At 32.9% G+C, this 16,806-nt stretch overlaps 1 protein-coding gene across 1 annotated transcript in view; it reads left to right on the plus strand.

Annotated features, from left to right (window-relative positions):
• The window catches only part of Il1rapl2 (interleukin 1 receptor accessory protein like 2), a 1,287,414-nt gene that overhangs the window by 1,206,383 nt on the left and 64,225 nt on the right, over positions 1-16,806 (plus strand). Inside the window, exon 7 of the mRNA XM_063246234.1 lies at positions 13,008-13,137. Coding sequence (XP_063102304.1) covers positions 13,008-13,137 — 130 coding nt within the window. The remainder of the gene's footprint in view (positions 1-13,007; positions 13,138-16,806) is intronic.

Below are 16,806 nucleotides of genomic sequence, written 5' to 3' on the forward strand. Positions count from 1 at the left end.
GGTGAAAATACTGAGAAAGGGGAGAGGGAGATCATAGATATCCAGATAAGCATGTAGTTAACTATATAGATGGCTGATACATGTATCAAAAAAGTACAAATATCTGTACAAGTACACACACATATATATAAGAGGGGTATACTGTGAAATTAGATGTATTGCTAGGCCAAAATTACAGATAACAGGCTACTATTGAGAAATTCAGTGAAATAAAATAAAACTCGCAAACTTTTTACAGATTTGAGTAAGCAAAAATACAATTTAGGAAATTTTAAGAAATTCAGAAATTTAGGTGTCTTATTTTCTTTCCTTTTACCTGCTAAGTTGTTGTACTATTTTTGTTTTGTTTTGTTTTGTTTTTTGTAAAGAGTCAGGAGGTGGAATCTATGGTCAAGCCAGATTGGCTCGTTCCACTATCTTTAAGGAGAAATATATGAAGAAATGTTCAAACCAGTATCCAAAATGTAATTTTACATTATTTATGGATTTCAAAATTCTCTTCTTCTTCTTTCACTATTTGTAGATAACCACAGGTAACTTTCTTCAGGTAATTTTGATTTTGAAAAGACAACATCTGGATTGGTACATATGTTTCTTATATATAGGAAATGTGTGGGCAAAGAGAAGGAGATCTAGAATAAAAGTACAGTAAGAAGAAATTAGAATGTTCTAAAGAAAGACTCATGGGATGAAACTGCTGAATAAAACAGGCTATTCCAGTTGAAACCTAACACTTGTCTATAAATATATTCAATACAATAGTATAAACACAGGTAGGAAATTATTCACCAAACATGAGAGAGCTAAGAGTAGACATTTGTGCATAAAGAAGGGAAAAGCTAGGGTAAATATTAGGAAAAAAGACATAAGAGCAAGTACAATTAATAATAGTCTACTCAAGGGTGGCATTGGAATCATGGATGCTTCAAATCCTTAAAGTAATGATAATGGTAACTATAAAACTGGTGCAGAGCACCATTTTCTTAAATAGAAAAACTGTAAATAATTACTTAATTCAAGCAAGCATACTTTCATTTTTACGCGTCATATCAATTGTTAAACTAAGAGTATTCTAGTCAGCAAATCAAGCCTTCTGTGTGTCTAACACTGTGTTAAAGAAGAAAAGAACCAATGCTTCATCTTCAGGGAACTCACTCTTTGATCTCCTTGAGAAAACCATCTGCTTAAAATGGAAGCCTTGGTTGTGTGGTTCTGAAGTTCAGTATAATACAAGTACTGAAGCTTTTGTGTCACCACCTATACTCCTAATTTTGGAGAATATTTGTCATTATCTACTTGAATATTACTTCCAAAGCCATGTTTCTATTTCTTCTGTGTCCAACTGCTTTCCTAGCCCATTTTTAGCTGGCACACTAAACATCTTTCCATCCGTGGCCACAAATGCACAGTTGAGCACAAGTTCATGCACATGAAGTGAAATTCATATCAGCTTATTTCCAGCCCAAATGCATCAGGAAAGTTTCTCCTCGTTTCTGAGTTAAGTGGTTAAGGAAATTTACCTTAGAGCTTGTGTTTAACTTGAGAGCTGTAGGGGAAAGAGATTTTTTTTTTTTTTTGTCTTTTTCCTTTTTATCGGTACCGGGGATCAAACTCATGACTGCCTGCTTGCATGGCAGGCGCTTATGCCGCTGAGCTAAATCCCCAGCTCCTAGAGATTATTTTTAATCAGACTTTTGACTCTATAAATCAAGTGAAACAAAGCAATGAGAATGGGCCAAGGTAGGTGAAATGCGACAGGAAGGGAAATGGGCCAAGAGGGGTGAATGTCTGAGGTCCCTATTGACTCCAGTCAAATAGAGAGGTGGATATTCCAGGAATAATTAGCTTTGAAACTTTTTGTTCCATACTAGGTTAGTCTCTGTATGCTATTTGCAGGACATTCACACTGTGGGGAATAGGGAAGGATATAAGGCATGATCCTGGCCCTAAGAAGTCTATGAAAAATTCTAAGAACTAAACCCAAACAATTGAAAAGAAAACTAGCAGTCTAAAATATCCCATGAAACCATCCTTATTAAAGATTATTCTTTGCTATTATATCTGCTACACCTTATAAAAGACTGCCTATAACTATGTACTTGTTATATGCTTGTTGAGATGAAGTATCTTATTTATGAAACAAAATATATCATCCTATGAAAATTCAAAATAGAGGCGAATATTTATCTAGAAGCCCACATATAAATAAATTAACTAGAATTTGGAAGTTGTAGTTTATGATAGAATTTCACAAGCATTTTTGTACCAAAAATTGCAGTTTTACACAGGCTTTATGGTGGAGACAGCGATAGGATTAGATCCAGAAGACAGGAAGAGTAGGGATGATTAAGGAGTCAGAAATGTTCCCTGTAGATTTGGTAGAGAATTTTGGATGAAAGAGAGAAAAGATTATTTAGCAGCTGTATGAGGACTTTGAGTCAATAGATTAGTGGAGAGGAATTTCAGAAAGGTCTGCTGTGTTAAGCAATTTTTATTGCTTAACAACTGTGCTGCTCTCTGGGAAACATTGCTAAAGATGAACCTTAATTTTAAAATAAAAATGGACACAGCACATAGAAAAGTTTAGAAAGCCCTTTTTGTAGCTCCATCTCATGTTAGAAAAAAATTAGACATTATTTTATGAAATTAGCCAATTGCTTTATTATTGGAGGTATAAATAATAATGAAAATTTTCACAATGGAGGACATGATTAAGCTAGTAAGACTGAGTGGCTAGGGGCAGTGTACAACACTAAAACACTCATTAACAGTAGGACATGCAATAGAAAAGCGAAGAAATATGATGGTGCGAACATCTGTTCCTAGTAGAAAGGTTGTTTCCTAGTAGAAGAAGTTAGAAGACCTAAAATTGGACTTTTAATAGTTGAAGCATTAGGGATAAAGCAGTGGCAAATATAAGAGAAAACCTCATAGTATATTTCATCAGCTTTCTGAATTTATTTTTGTCATAAGACTCAAAATTGGGCTTGTGGCTCATCTTGTGAGTGGTGGCCTTTTATTTCTTTTAATCATCCATGAGTCCCAGTAGTGGCATAAAAATAAGGTAATTTGTGTAGATTATGATATTGCTAAATATAATAACCAGAATCCACTTTTTCTGTGAATATATAGATCCTTGTACAAATCACAGAAATAAAACACTTAAACTAATTAAATGAGTGTTCTACTCTTTTTGGTTTCATTAGACACATTCATTTCCCTCTTTTGGAATTTATGGACATGGGGAGACAAAAAATCCTTAGAAAGAATGATTCAAGATAGGATGTAAAACTCAAGCAAAAAGAGATGGTGAACATCTCTGTTTAGTATTGCCTGAACGTAAACTCTGGCTGATTTGCACAGACATATAAATATTAAAGTTCTTTCCTTCCATTTCAACTTGAACTCTGCCTTGAGGGAAGTTTTGGAAAGGCAAATCTTTCCTTTTTCTCCACACTGCCTTTTTAAAATGGTAACTGAATGAAGATGAAAACTTGAACCACAGGGTAATAGTTAATTATGTTTTATTCTGAAGTGGATTTGTGATTATTTATAAAGATAAATGTAATGCCACAAGAGAAAACCCATTTAAAAATGTGAACCATGAAGGAAACCAAGATAAGGGTTTTTTTTTTTTAAAGAATCACGCAGATACTGTGGAACACAATTGTGCATTTGCACTATGTTAGTTTCATTAAGGAAATGAAATACAAGATATGGTTTCTATTTTAAAAAACATACTATTTAGTTGAAAAGATGAGACAAACACATATGAAAGTCACAATGACTGAGTGGTTAAAATCCTTTCCTTTGCAGTCTTTTTTTAGAGGATTTTGCAGTCCTCCTGTCTCAGCTTCCTGGAGTTCTGGAATTGCAGGTGTGTGCCACCATGCATGGCTGGGATCTGGATTTAAACTCTGCTGCTTATATTATTTGTGGCTTGGGGCAATTTGTTTAATCTTACTCTGCTTCTATTTGCTTACTTGTAAACAGAATAATAATGCCTCAATCACATGGTTTGTGTGAAGATTAATTTATATCATATTAAGCACTTCATATATTTTATTGTAATACACATATGAAACTGAGCAAACTAGACTTTTAAATCATGATTGTAAATAGGATGGAGAGAAAAGAGAGAAATCAATGTACACCCCTTTAGATAGGGCTGACTTAATGGAGTTGGTGACATTTGAGCTACATCTTAGTTGGTGAAGTTTTAAGTGAGAAAAGATGAAAAGTAAAGTCATACCATTTAAGTAGGCTGCAAATTAAAGCATAATTTCTTTTGATGAAGAAAAACTAATTAGACCATAAGAATCTTGTCAGAACTTTAGAAAATCGATGCAGTGCCATGAGTATGATCAGTGATATGTAAATAACTTTGGGTTTCATTTTCTCAACTAGATATTAACTTCAATATTTCTGTTTTTTAAAGAATTGAAGTCCTTGTGGGAATATTTTAAGTGTAGATTCTGGACTCACAATCTTCAGACAGTCAATATGATTTATCAAAGTGAATGACTCCTCTGTTAAAACCAGAAACCACATTTCTTGTTTTTGTTTTTGAAGGCTTGCCACAACTGATGTAAAAATCACACTTTTATGTCTACAAAACACATCAGTTATTTTCTTCAACCACCATGTAATATGTGTATCAATCTTAAAATACATCATAAGCATTGTGGTGGTTGTACAGATGCATTTCTTCTCCAAACATGTATGGCAGGGTTTGACTAGCAAGTCACTCCCCATACCAGAAGTTGTGATCTTATAACTAAGGTAATCACAAGTACTTCTAATGATGCCCTAGTTGAAAAGTGAGAAAAGATAATGTTTACAATCAGATATTTAAAAAAAAAAGGTTACTTATTTTAGAAGATGTTATGGTTACAATATGTTCTATTTTTTTCTGTCGTCTTCCTTGGTTACTAGGATAAAGTTTTATAAACTTTAACACTTAATACCATATAGTGTGATAGTGAGCAGATAACTTCTGAAAGAAGTGAATAACTTTAAATGTGAATCTAATATGAATTTAAATCACCTTTATCTTAACATGATAACAGAGGTGTACTAGAAACCTAGATTTCTAATTCACTAAGAGGCTTTTTTAAAAAATAAAGTCATTTCATCTCAAAGATTTTGTGAAATTGGTCGGTGTTGTTCTTACATTTAACACAATATAGAAAACCATGTGCATCTGACTTTGAACCACTAATTCAGTCCAACTGAATTCTTTTGCAACTATACACACACTTCGGTGCACAGAGATAGTATATTGGCTTTGTTCAATTCTCTGGACATTTCATTTTGTTGAGTAAGAATTGGACTTCCTAGTGGAGTGAGTTAATATCCAAGGACATTATCTTTTCCCCTAGGTAGCTTTTTAAAACCATTTGTCAAGCTGATATTTTGAAAGCACTGGTTCAAAGAAAGCAGGGCCAAAAGCCAAAATCAGCAAAGCTAATGTAAGCAGTCAAGGGCCAGTGGGGTAAAAACCAACTAGAATTCAGGGAAAGGTAGGGTTTATGGGCAGGAAGAGTGATCGAGAATAAACAGTGAGATGTTAGAGGATGCAGAGAACCTGAGAATTGAGGCACATCATATAGGCTGACTGAGAGGCAAAGCATTACATGTCTTTGTGCTCTCTCTGTCTCTTTCTTCTCCTCTATCTCATTCCCTTCTCTCCTTTTCCTTTCTCCTCCTTTGCCCCCCTTATTTTAGTCCAAAATACTAAAGCATTTTCTCAAACGTTTCTTTACTCCTATAGCAATTAGCTCTAAAGCTAACATTCTTTTCTCACAAAGTCTCATTGTTTTCTGGGCAGAAAGCCCTACTTTTTGGCACCTTCCACCGTCTTGGAAAAGTAATTCATGTCTTATTGTCTCAGCAAATTTGCATGTCCCTTTGGATCATAATGGAAGAAATAATTTTTTTCTTCTTGCCTTGATGTTTATGAAAAGTTCCTGTCAGCTATAATTAGGAATTTACCTTACTGACTATATCATTTATTTAGAAAAAAATTTAAAAAGCAACATAAATTCAGTCGAATGTGTAAACTGCTTCCTTTTCCCTGACATATATAGATGGGAAAGAAACACTGACTCTAGGAGACTGATCAACACACTGTGTATTAGAAGATATGAATTTATTTTCAGTACTGAAGCTGGCTCAAAATTTGATCTCAGGAAAACCAGTTAATTTTTTTCTGAGTCTGTTTCTAAGCTGCAATAATCCATTCAGTTGATTTGAAACTGTCTCAGATACAGCAAAAACATTTGTGTTTTTGTCAATTTTGTTTTGGCTGCAAGTGGGTGTATAACATATTAGATGACTGAAAGAAAAAGCTGATGCTAGAAATGAAGAGGCAGTGTGTATAAGAGGAATAAAAGGTTAGTGTGATTCTCTCTCTTTGTCTCTGTCTCTTTGTCTCTGTCTCTCTGTATCTTTCTCTCCTCCACCCAGGAACTAAACTCTGGGCTTTATGCCTGCTAAACAAATGCTCAGCTGATGACATGTACTTCTACCCAGCTTTTCCCTTGTAATAATGGACTGATGGCTTGAAATGTAAGACACACTCTTTATGGGGCTTTCCTCATATGCAAATTTTGACTACCTCATTTATTTTCCAACCAGAAAAACCATTAAAGATCAATATTCATAAAAGTACAACTAATATAGACATGATTTTGGCTTTTCTGTCATTTATAAGAAGCAAGTTTAAAACTTCAATTCATTATTAGTAACCAACTTCTTAAAATAAAGTTTCACAAAAGAAAGTAATATGGCCCTGGTTTTTGTGTGTTCTAAAATTGACATACTCGAATAGAGCATGTAACTCAGGGTACCCTCACAAAAATAAATAAGATATTTGCTCTAATTCTGGATTATATTCTAAGAGCCTCTTGAAAGTTGTAGCTACCAAGTTAACTACATAAATCAGAGCAGGAAGGTGAATAGCTTTCACATTGGCATCATAACTACACCCTCCTCTTTCATCTCATCTTGTAACAGCCAAATCTAACTATGAATTCAGAAAGAAAGGATAATCTCTCTTTATGTTAGCACTAATAAAACCGGGAACTCAATGCTTAAGTCCTTTATGAGAATGGAGAAAATCAAACATTATTTAAACTGAACATACATATTTTATTGATTTCTATGGTGGAGCTTCAGATGCCTAGTCATTGTGGTAGACTGAATTGATATGATACAGAGTTATCTCTCGTTTTACCCACAGAATAATTGCTGATCAAACTATAATGAAGAGTTGGTAGACTTGGCCTGGATTGAAAGCATGTAAGGGAAATTCCAAGCTTTGGGAATAAGAAGGGAACTCAAAGTCTGAGAAAGGAGTATAAGCTGAAGATGAATTTGTCCTAAGGTTATTAGAACCAGATATGAACCTCAAGGGTCTAAGTGTTTGATATCAGGAAATATATAAAGTATGGAAGATAAATTAGATCCCAGAAAAAAAAAATCTACAGGCACAAGTGGCCTATCTTGCCTAAAAGTAATGTATGATCTACAGACTAGAAAACTTTGCTCACTTGCCTAGGAAAACAGCCAAGAAATTTCTTCATTTCAGGACCGTGGCCATACATGAGAAGAGATAGTTAAGATAAAATGAAAGTTTAATCATGTACCAAGAATGGGTGGGAACTCTAAATTCACATATGTCAAATGTGGCACAAATCTCTAAGGTAAGAAATTAGCAGAAAAAAATATTTTAAGTCGATGTAACTTGTGGGTCTTTGGCAGTGGCAACCTTAGGGACTACTGTGAGAAAATTCCTCTACAATGCTCAGTACCTTAAACTCCCACAGGGGGGAAAAAATCCCAGTTATAAATGAGAACACAATAATGAGATTACAGCCTTCAGTAGAAAATTAATCATTGTAAAGGTGTTTTCACAGACAGAAATGTGACAAAATTGCATCTCAAAAAGTAGAGATAATAGGATAATTTAAAAGAGATGTTTTAAAATTTGAAGATGTCCAAAGGAGAACGAAGAAGAGAGAAAAATTGACTGGCAAAAACGATATTGACGATTTTTATAAAATTTGTAGCCCATTAAGCATCAAGGCTAGATTGGAGATTAAATTGCAACTTTGAGAAAGTCTCAGAAAATCCTTAAGGATGGAAAGATTATATGTTCAAATTAAAATACATTTAATCTTTTTACACTTAACTGAATTTATTTCATATCAGATAATTCAGTCTCAGTTTCTTTAAAAATTCTTCTAAGAACTATCCTAAGGATTTGAAATGCAAAAAAGAATTTGTTACTTAATTCTTCTAAAGGAATATTCATATAAATGAATAAGAGTGAAGCTCTGAGGTTCATCTTGTTTTGTTTTGATTCTTTTTATTACTGTCACTGAAAATATTGAATATATATATATATATATATATATAAACTATCTTGCCTTTTCATCTGAAAACTTAGGTTTAACAAAAATAAATGAAAATATTCTGAGCAAAAAGCGAATATATATAATACATGCACTACATTTTATTACTTCTTGTAAATTATTTGTGTATATCCTTTGTATCAATGCAATTTTTAGTAAACTTATACATGTTATATGCATATTACTTCTATAAAACAAGTTACTATATAGCAGTACATCATTGATATATTTATTAGAATTTGTGTAATATAGGGGCTGGGGATTTAGCTCAGCGGCATAAGCGCCTACCTTGAAAGCAGGCAGTCGTGAGTTCGATCCCTGGTACCGATAAAAACGAAAAAGACAAAAAAAAAAAATTGTGTAATATATCAAATGTGGACCTCATTCTCCCACTCCTTTCAAAATCTCATCTGTATTCACATCTGCAAATACATGGATAGAGGCATAAATTCTACTACCACTATTGCCATTACAACTTTCACTGTATTTTGATATTATTACCTCATAATCTGCAAAAGATTGGGCTATAATACTCAAGAAAACTTAAGGGAACATAGGCATTGCAGATTTCTTTTCTGAAAATGTGAATATTCTGAGTTTACCTGTTTCACCACAAAAATCTAGTAAGTTTATGGCCACATTTTAACCTTTTATTAAGAATTCTAGAATTTTAAGATTTTTAAGATGGATTCTCAGAGAGCTCTCAGAGAAAGGAAATTGGCAAGATGCTAAAGCAATGGAAAATCAACCTACTCTATGTATGTCACTTTTCAGCAAGCCTCACTTATCAGACTGATGCACCAACCAAAAAAGTTATTTCAGTTTTGGTAGTTTTTTAACTTACTTTCGTGTGCGTGTAAATGAGCTGTCTTGGTTACTTTGCTCTTGTTGCTGGGACAAAATACCCAACACCCAAAACTAAAGAAGGAAATTTTATTTAGCTTACAGTTTGTGGAAGTTTCAGTGCATAATCATCTGGCTCTGAGGCAAGGTGGCATGGCACGGGAACAACACTTGAAAGTAGCACAAACAGTAAAGGAGCCAGAACAAAAGCAGGTGGAAGAGTAAACCTCTTTTCCTCATTTATATTTAAGCAGACTACCGTGCCTTAGGGAAAGTGTAGCAATTACAAAATCTCTGTGCTCTCCTCTTGCAGAGAGGATGAGGGTGTTTACCAAGTAAGGATCTTGGCTTCCAAATGAATCTCTTAGTTAAACTATTAAACTCAAATTGACACAACGTATCAACCATTCCATGAGCTTTCTCTGCTAATAAGGCATAGAGTAACAGAATGACTTTGAAGATATTTGGAGGCAGAGTAACATGGTATCTAAAAGACAACAAAAAAAGATAGGATTTAGCACAAAGATCATATTTTGAAAAGCCTGGGGAGATTGTTTTAAATTATTTTCCCAATCAATGCAGTCATCTTTCTCATGCATTTTGGAAGAGAAGATGCCTGCTCACTGGAACACACTGAACATCACTATCTGACACAGGAGTTGAATGCTTTGGGATTGTGTTTAGAGTATTGCATGTAGTAGTTAGATTGTTCCCCGGTTTGGATAGTGACAAAAAGTTTCAGGATATTTAGTCAGCATTCATTCAAAATAGACTGCTGAAATAGCTGTCTCTTGTGTTTATTTAAAAAGAACCTTTCTGATGGGACAGTAAAAATATTCCACTCAGGAAAACTCACTATCATAATTAGTTCCCTGTACAGTGCCAAAAAAGAGAAAGTACTATCCTTTTGATGTACCACCATAAGGAGGCCCTATTTTGCACATTGATGTAATGCCTTTCTCCATTACCATTAAAACAGGCCTGAGCACCTAGATGCTAGGGATACCTAAAATGTTCTTCATATGATGTAGTCTCCCAACACAACCCAAGGAATGAAAATTAAAATTTATATGTATAAATCATTTTGCAATGGGATGTTTTATCATATTTACCATATTTAATTTTTTCTGTCATCTGTTTTGTTGTTTCCTTCAATTTCCTAAGAATGGAGGGTAGAGAAAAACTCTGTGTTTAGGTTTATAGAACTCAGGGCTAGCTGGGGTAGATCACATGTATTCTAGAATACAGGAAGAAAAATTCAACAATGTTGATAAGAGGATATTGTCCCATACATGCTTCTAAATAAAAAATGGACATGAAATGGACAGAGTCAAAAGTAACATAGATCTATATCCATGTCTACATATTTATGCTTCAGATTTGACTTATACTTGGATTGACAAACTTCAGAAAGAAATCAACACTATAGTAAATTTCAGGGAAGTTTTTGTGTTCACCAAGCATTTTTGCACACATTATCTTCTCTCAGGAACCCTAATATTATTACCATTCTCATTACATATATGAAGAAGCAGTTAACATATAGTTAGGTTATCTGTCCAGGACCAGTCTGATTTTCATGATAAAGCTAAAACTGAGTTCCAATTTCCTGGCACTTAGTCTAGTACACTTTCTACAATGTAAGACTATGTTAATGTTGTACAACTGCATGGAAAGCACATATTCAAAAAAACAGTGAATTTTACTTCAGACTTGTGTCAAACATAAAATACAGCCTTCGACATCAAATGATTTGACAATATGAAATGGCTGAAAAGTGAAAGAGATGCCATTTTGCCAAGAGATAAATTTTATTCTAATAAAGCTAATAATTGGCAATAAGTCTATCATTCAGCAGCCTTGTGACTATGAGGTTTTCTTAATCTCTGCTTTATCTTAATGCAAACCCTAACTCCCATAAATGTTTTTGTATGAAATAGAGACAAAAGAAATCTATCTGACAGTTGTATTGATAAAAGGAATTTGGGTTCAGAAAGTGATCATTCTTAGACCATGCAAAATTTACATCAATTTAAATATACAATGGATAATTTGTCCATACCTCTGAATGGCCATAGAAGCTTCTCTGCTATGAGCTTGACAAGGAATATATTGTTAAAAAAAAAGCTTTATCTAGGACCCTAACAAAAGAAAAAAATGAATTTTATGGAGAAAATTATATGCTGTTATGTTATTTATGAGTGGTGGATTTCTGTATCAGAAATGTCGGAATCGTGCTGTCTATATCATTTTTACTTACTAATCTGCTTGACAAAAAGAAAAAAATTCAATGTGAGCAAAAATACAGTTGATTATATAGTTACTGATAACTTTATAATAAAGCAAAGTTTTTAACTATAATAGAAAGATGCCTAATAAAAGGCACTAAATATGCCTAGATTTATTTTAGCACAATGAGTGATACAAATAATATAAAGATATCGTAAGACTGAAACTTTCCTGCATATATTAATTAGATATATTTTTGATTGAAACATTTTCTTTTAGCTTAATGTATTAGGGTGTTCCAGAGAAACAAAACCAATAAGGTAATAGATCAGAGATAGAGATGATATAGATAGAAGATTTATAAGAGGAATTAACGAACTTGTTTATAGAGCCTAAGAAATTCACAATAGACAGTTAGAAGCTGGAGAAACAATGAAGTATATTGAGTCCTAAAACCTCAGAACCAAGGAAGCTGATAATGTTTCTATAAACCTGAAGCCAAGGTCACAGATCCCCAAGGCATTGCAAATGCCCTAGTTCAGTGGCCAGACAACTTGATCATCTGATTCCAATAGAGGTAAAAGAAGGTGTCTCACTTTAGCAGAGAAAATGCAAATATTTCTTTCTCATCTATTTATTTTATTCCCCCCTCCCAGCAGATTAGATGATGCTCATGCAGTTCACCAGTTCACATCTTAGTTTCTTCTGAAAATATAGTCATAGATATATCAAGAAATAATGTATCAGCTATCTTGATATTTCTTAAACTATTCGGTTCAACACTTTTATGAAACCACTGCCATTTAGATTGTTCATTTTTTTCTTAAAATATTAACAGAAATAAGCAAATTGTCCTTGTTCAGTTTTTTTTTTTTTTTTTTTTTTTTTTTTTTTTTAACTAGGGATTGAACTCACAACCTTGTGCTCGCCAGGAAAGCACTTGTGCCACTGAGCTATATCGCCAACATTCTTATTCAGTTTTAATGATGGATAGTCTAATATATCTATTCACACATCAAGAATTAACTTACACTTTTGATTAAAATTAGCTTCAAAAGTATGTTTAAGTAAGCAGTACTTACTATTCTCAAAAAAGAAAATTAATGACAGAGTTTTTCACATTATTTCCTGTAAGAGAGGCAGTGAAAATAAACAGTTCTAAAAAGTGAGTAACAAGCAAGGCATGGTGGCACACATCTGTAATCCCAGCACTTGGGAAGCTGAGGCAGGAGGCTCTTTGCAAATTCCAGACCAGCTTGGGCTACAAAGTGAGCTCAAAGCCAGCCTGAACTGCATAGTAAGACTCCGTCTCAAAAAACCAAACAAAACTGACAGTCTGTATTTTGTCATTTCTGTAACATTTTGGATTTTGTAATTTTCCAGAATTTTTTAAAAAAAAGTTTCATGCATAACGATGATTAGGAAAAGAGTTGAAATATGGACAACCTCTGAGTTTCCCTTAAATGCTACATGTCCCATCTGTGTCATTCGATCAATTCTTTATTCTCTCATTCCCAGGTAAGCCTCTGAACATTCCTTGCAAAGCATTTTTTGGATTCAGTGGAGAGTCTGGGCCAATGATCTACTGGATGAAAGGGGAAAAGTTCATTGAAGAACTAGCAAGTCACATTCGAGAAGGTGAAATAAGGTATAGAACTTGATTTGTTTATTTTTCTTTGCTGTCTTTGCAGTTAAGCAGGGGACTCCTTAGTCTACAGGGCAAATGTATATTTACTCCTCTGGCGACAGACTACCTTTATCTGTTACAAGTTTAACACTTTGGAGCTAGTAACAAATTGATACTCTGCCAAAATAATTGTTGACTCTGATTGAATAATGTTTAACTTTCTCACCATCCACTGCTTATCTTGAGAGTTACTAATCCTAAAGTTAGCATCTTTCTTTTTTTTTCACTTTACACAGATCTCTTTCTGTTGTATGAATATCAGTTCAATTCAACTGAGTTTTAAAAATTCTAATCGATACCTTCTCCTTTGTATCAAAAAGAAGTGGCTCTTTTTACCTCACTCAATCTGTGTGATTTCCGTTTGATTTCAGAAAGTATAATCAGATGTACAGATTATGCTGTTCTTTTTTGATAGGCAATTGGGATATCCCTACCCACTAAGAATTGTGTAATAGTAATGAATCTAATACTTAAGCACAATTCATGTTAACAGGTATTTATTCCCATTTCCTTATTGAATATATAACAATTAAACAAACAAGTCTATTTTCTAATCTTTATTATGAGTAAATAATTTATAATTATACACATGGAAATCTTTTTCCACATGTCCACCCAGAAATTGTGATTAAGGAGTTCATAACTTTGCAAAGCGATGAGCCCTGAGAGTCTATATAAATATTGAGAAGATATTTGACATCGCTAGTCATCAGGGAAATAAAAATTAAAGTCATAAAATACCACTTCATACTTAGTAGAATGGCTGTAAAAAGTAAGTTCATAACAAGTTTTGATGGAGAACGAATACAGAAAGGATAGATGTACATGTATATGCTTATATATGCCTAGAACTATACCTAAAGAGTTTATAAGAATTGATTTTAGCATGTGTAATAGTATGAACAACTACACTGAAAAAAACGAGACACCATGGTAGCCATTGATGATTACCTGACATTTTTATTCAAAAGCCAATAATGCTTTTATTCTTGGTTTTGATTGGTTGTAGTCTGTTTTCAATGATTTGATTCCAATGTGTATGATGTTATGGACAGCTATTTTAAAGAAAACAAGAAACATTATGGTAGCCGTTACTGATTTCCTAGTGTCTGGTCTTGAAAGCCCTTAAGGGTCACATTCTTGTAGTTTGATTGCTTTTATACTACTTTGATGTATACTAACAGTGTGTGTGAAAATATGGACAGCTGTTTTGAAGAAAACAGGAGATATTATAGGAGTCAGTGTTGATTTCCTGCTGTCTTTTTCTGAAATCCTGTGTTATTTTCATTGTTTTACTCTGCTGTACTTTGTTGTGTTTTGTGTTGGTTTGCTTTGTTTTGTTTTATTATTTTTAAAATACACATTTTTGGTAGAATGTGGCAAATTTGGAAAATTTATGCACTACTACTAGGAAAGTAAAACAATCTAAAACACTTTAAATAAGTTTAGCAAGTTTTTAAATAGTTAAGTATAGAGTTAGCATATGATGCATTAATATATTGTTTTATATATATAATAAAATTGTGAATCCACATAAAAATTGTGCGTGAATTTTCATAGCAATATGAGCTTTAGTAGACAAAAGTTGGAAACAAACTAAATATCTGTTAGATGATATATGAACAAATAAATATTATATATTCATAAAATTGGATAGTATTTTCCATGAAGTTGTTTAAAGTATTGATATGCATTATAATATGGATGAATTTTGAAAAAGTCATTCTCAGGTTTAAAAAAGCCAATAGAAAAAGTAAATGTTATAAGGGTTAATTCATGAAAAATATTCAGAATAGGAAAATCTTTATAGAGAGAAAAATAGGTCACTAGTTGCTTAGAGATGGTGGGAAAGGATGGGGTGGTAGAATGTGAGAGATAAACTGTGTATGTGGTATAATACAACTTAACTTACAATGACATTTATTATATCCACAAGGTTGTGCATGCACCATTACTCTCTAATTCCAGAACATTTTCATCAACCCAAACAAAAATTCTGTACCCATTAAATAATCTGGAGTTCCTTATTGAGCTATGAAAATGTTATTAAATCAACTATGATTATGGTTGTGCATATTGGTGGATATTCTAAAAAAGGGATAGAATTACACAGTTTAATAAATAGATTGTGTTGTATGCAAATTTTGTCTTTAAAAACTGTTTAAAAAGACTTCTAATTATATGGCACAGAATATATTTTCAAAAATGATGATTTACTATAAATAATTCTTAAATATTAATTCTCATTTGAACTTTAGGTGGCTAATTAGTAACATTTTATTAAGAAATTTCAATTTAAGATTTATTTTAAATTATTGCAATTGAATTTCTTCAAATTGTTTTACAAGATACAAGTTCAGGGTTGTTACAAATATATCTACCTGCAAAAGACCTTAAGAGTCACTCTTCATTTTTTTTCGTGAAAGATAATGATCCCAAATATGTTGAAAGACAGAATAGGTAGAACTCTAGAAGACATAGGTGTAGGCAAAGACTTTATGAACAAAAACCAGATCGCACAGAAAGTAGCACAATCAACTACTAGGATCTCATCTCATTAAAAAAAAAAAAAAAAAAAAAAAAAAAAAAAAAAAAAAAAAACTTTTCTACAGGAAAAGAAATCACCAACAGAATAAAAAAACAAGTCACAGATTGCAAAAAATTTATGCCATCTGTTCTTTAAACGACTAATATCTAGAAAAAAGGAAGAACTGAAAAAAAAAAAAAATCAAACCCTCCAAATGCAAAGAACCAATCCAAAAATGGACATCTCAGATGAATGTACATTTTTCAGATGAAGTACAAATGGCAAATAAATATATGAAAAAAATATAAAACATCACTAGTCAATCAAGAGATGCAAATTAAAACAGTACTGAGATTCCAACTCGCTCCAAAAAAAAAAAAAAAAAAGATATTACCAAGAAAACAACCAATAACAAATGCTGGTAAGGCTGTGAAGAAAAAGGAAACCTCCTCTTTTGTTGGTGGGAGTATAGTCTGGTGAAATCACTGTGGAAATCAGTGTGGAGATTCTTCAGAAAAGTAGGATTAGCAATCTTATTTGATCCATCTATTCCTCTTCTGGATATCTTCTTAGAAGAATGAGAAGCATCATACAAACAGTGATATATGTGCACCCAAGTTTATAATGGCACAGTGTGAAATAGATAAATCTTGGAAGCAACCCAAAGGCCCATCAACTGATGAGTGGTTTAAAAAAATACACATTTTATATAAAGTGGCATATTACTCAGCCATAAAGATAAAATTGAGAAATTTATAGCTATGTGAATGGACCTTGAGACCATAATCACAAGTGAAATAAGTTCTACACATGTGTAAATATCAGATTTATTTATCTGATGTGAGAAACTGAAAATGCAAATAAAAACATAAATATACAATAGATACTGTAAAATAGGAAGATATTGTTCAAAGGGAAAATGAAAATAGGGAGGGGGAAGGGAAAGGAAGAATAAATGAGATAAGAAGGATAAAAGGAAAACCAACCTTTGGGAATGAGGAGGGGAAAGCAGTTTGAAAAGAGGGGGTGAGAATGGGAAAAAAGTGGGAAAAAGTAACTGATAGGTACACTGGTACGTAGGTAATACTAGAATTTTCTCTCCT

Source organism: Cavia porcellus, unplaced genomic scaffold (genome assembly GCF_034190915.1).
Source record: "Cavia porcellus strain 051 isolate PalLab524CR breed Dunkin Hartley unplaced genomic scaffold, mCavPor4.1 scaffold_3, whole genome shotgun sequence".
Lineage (NCBI taxonomy): Eukaryota > Metazoa > Chordata > Mammalia > Rodentia > Caviidae > Cavia > Cavia porcellus.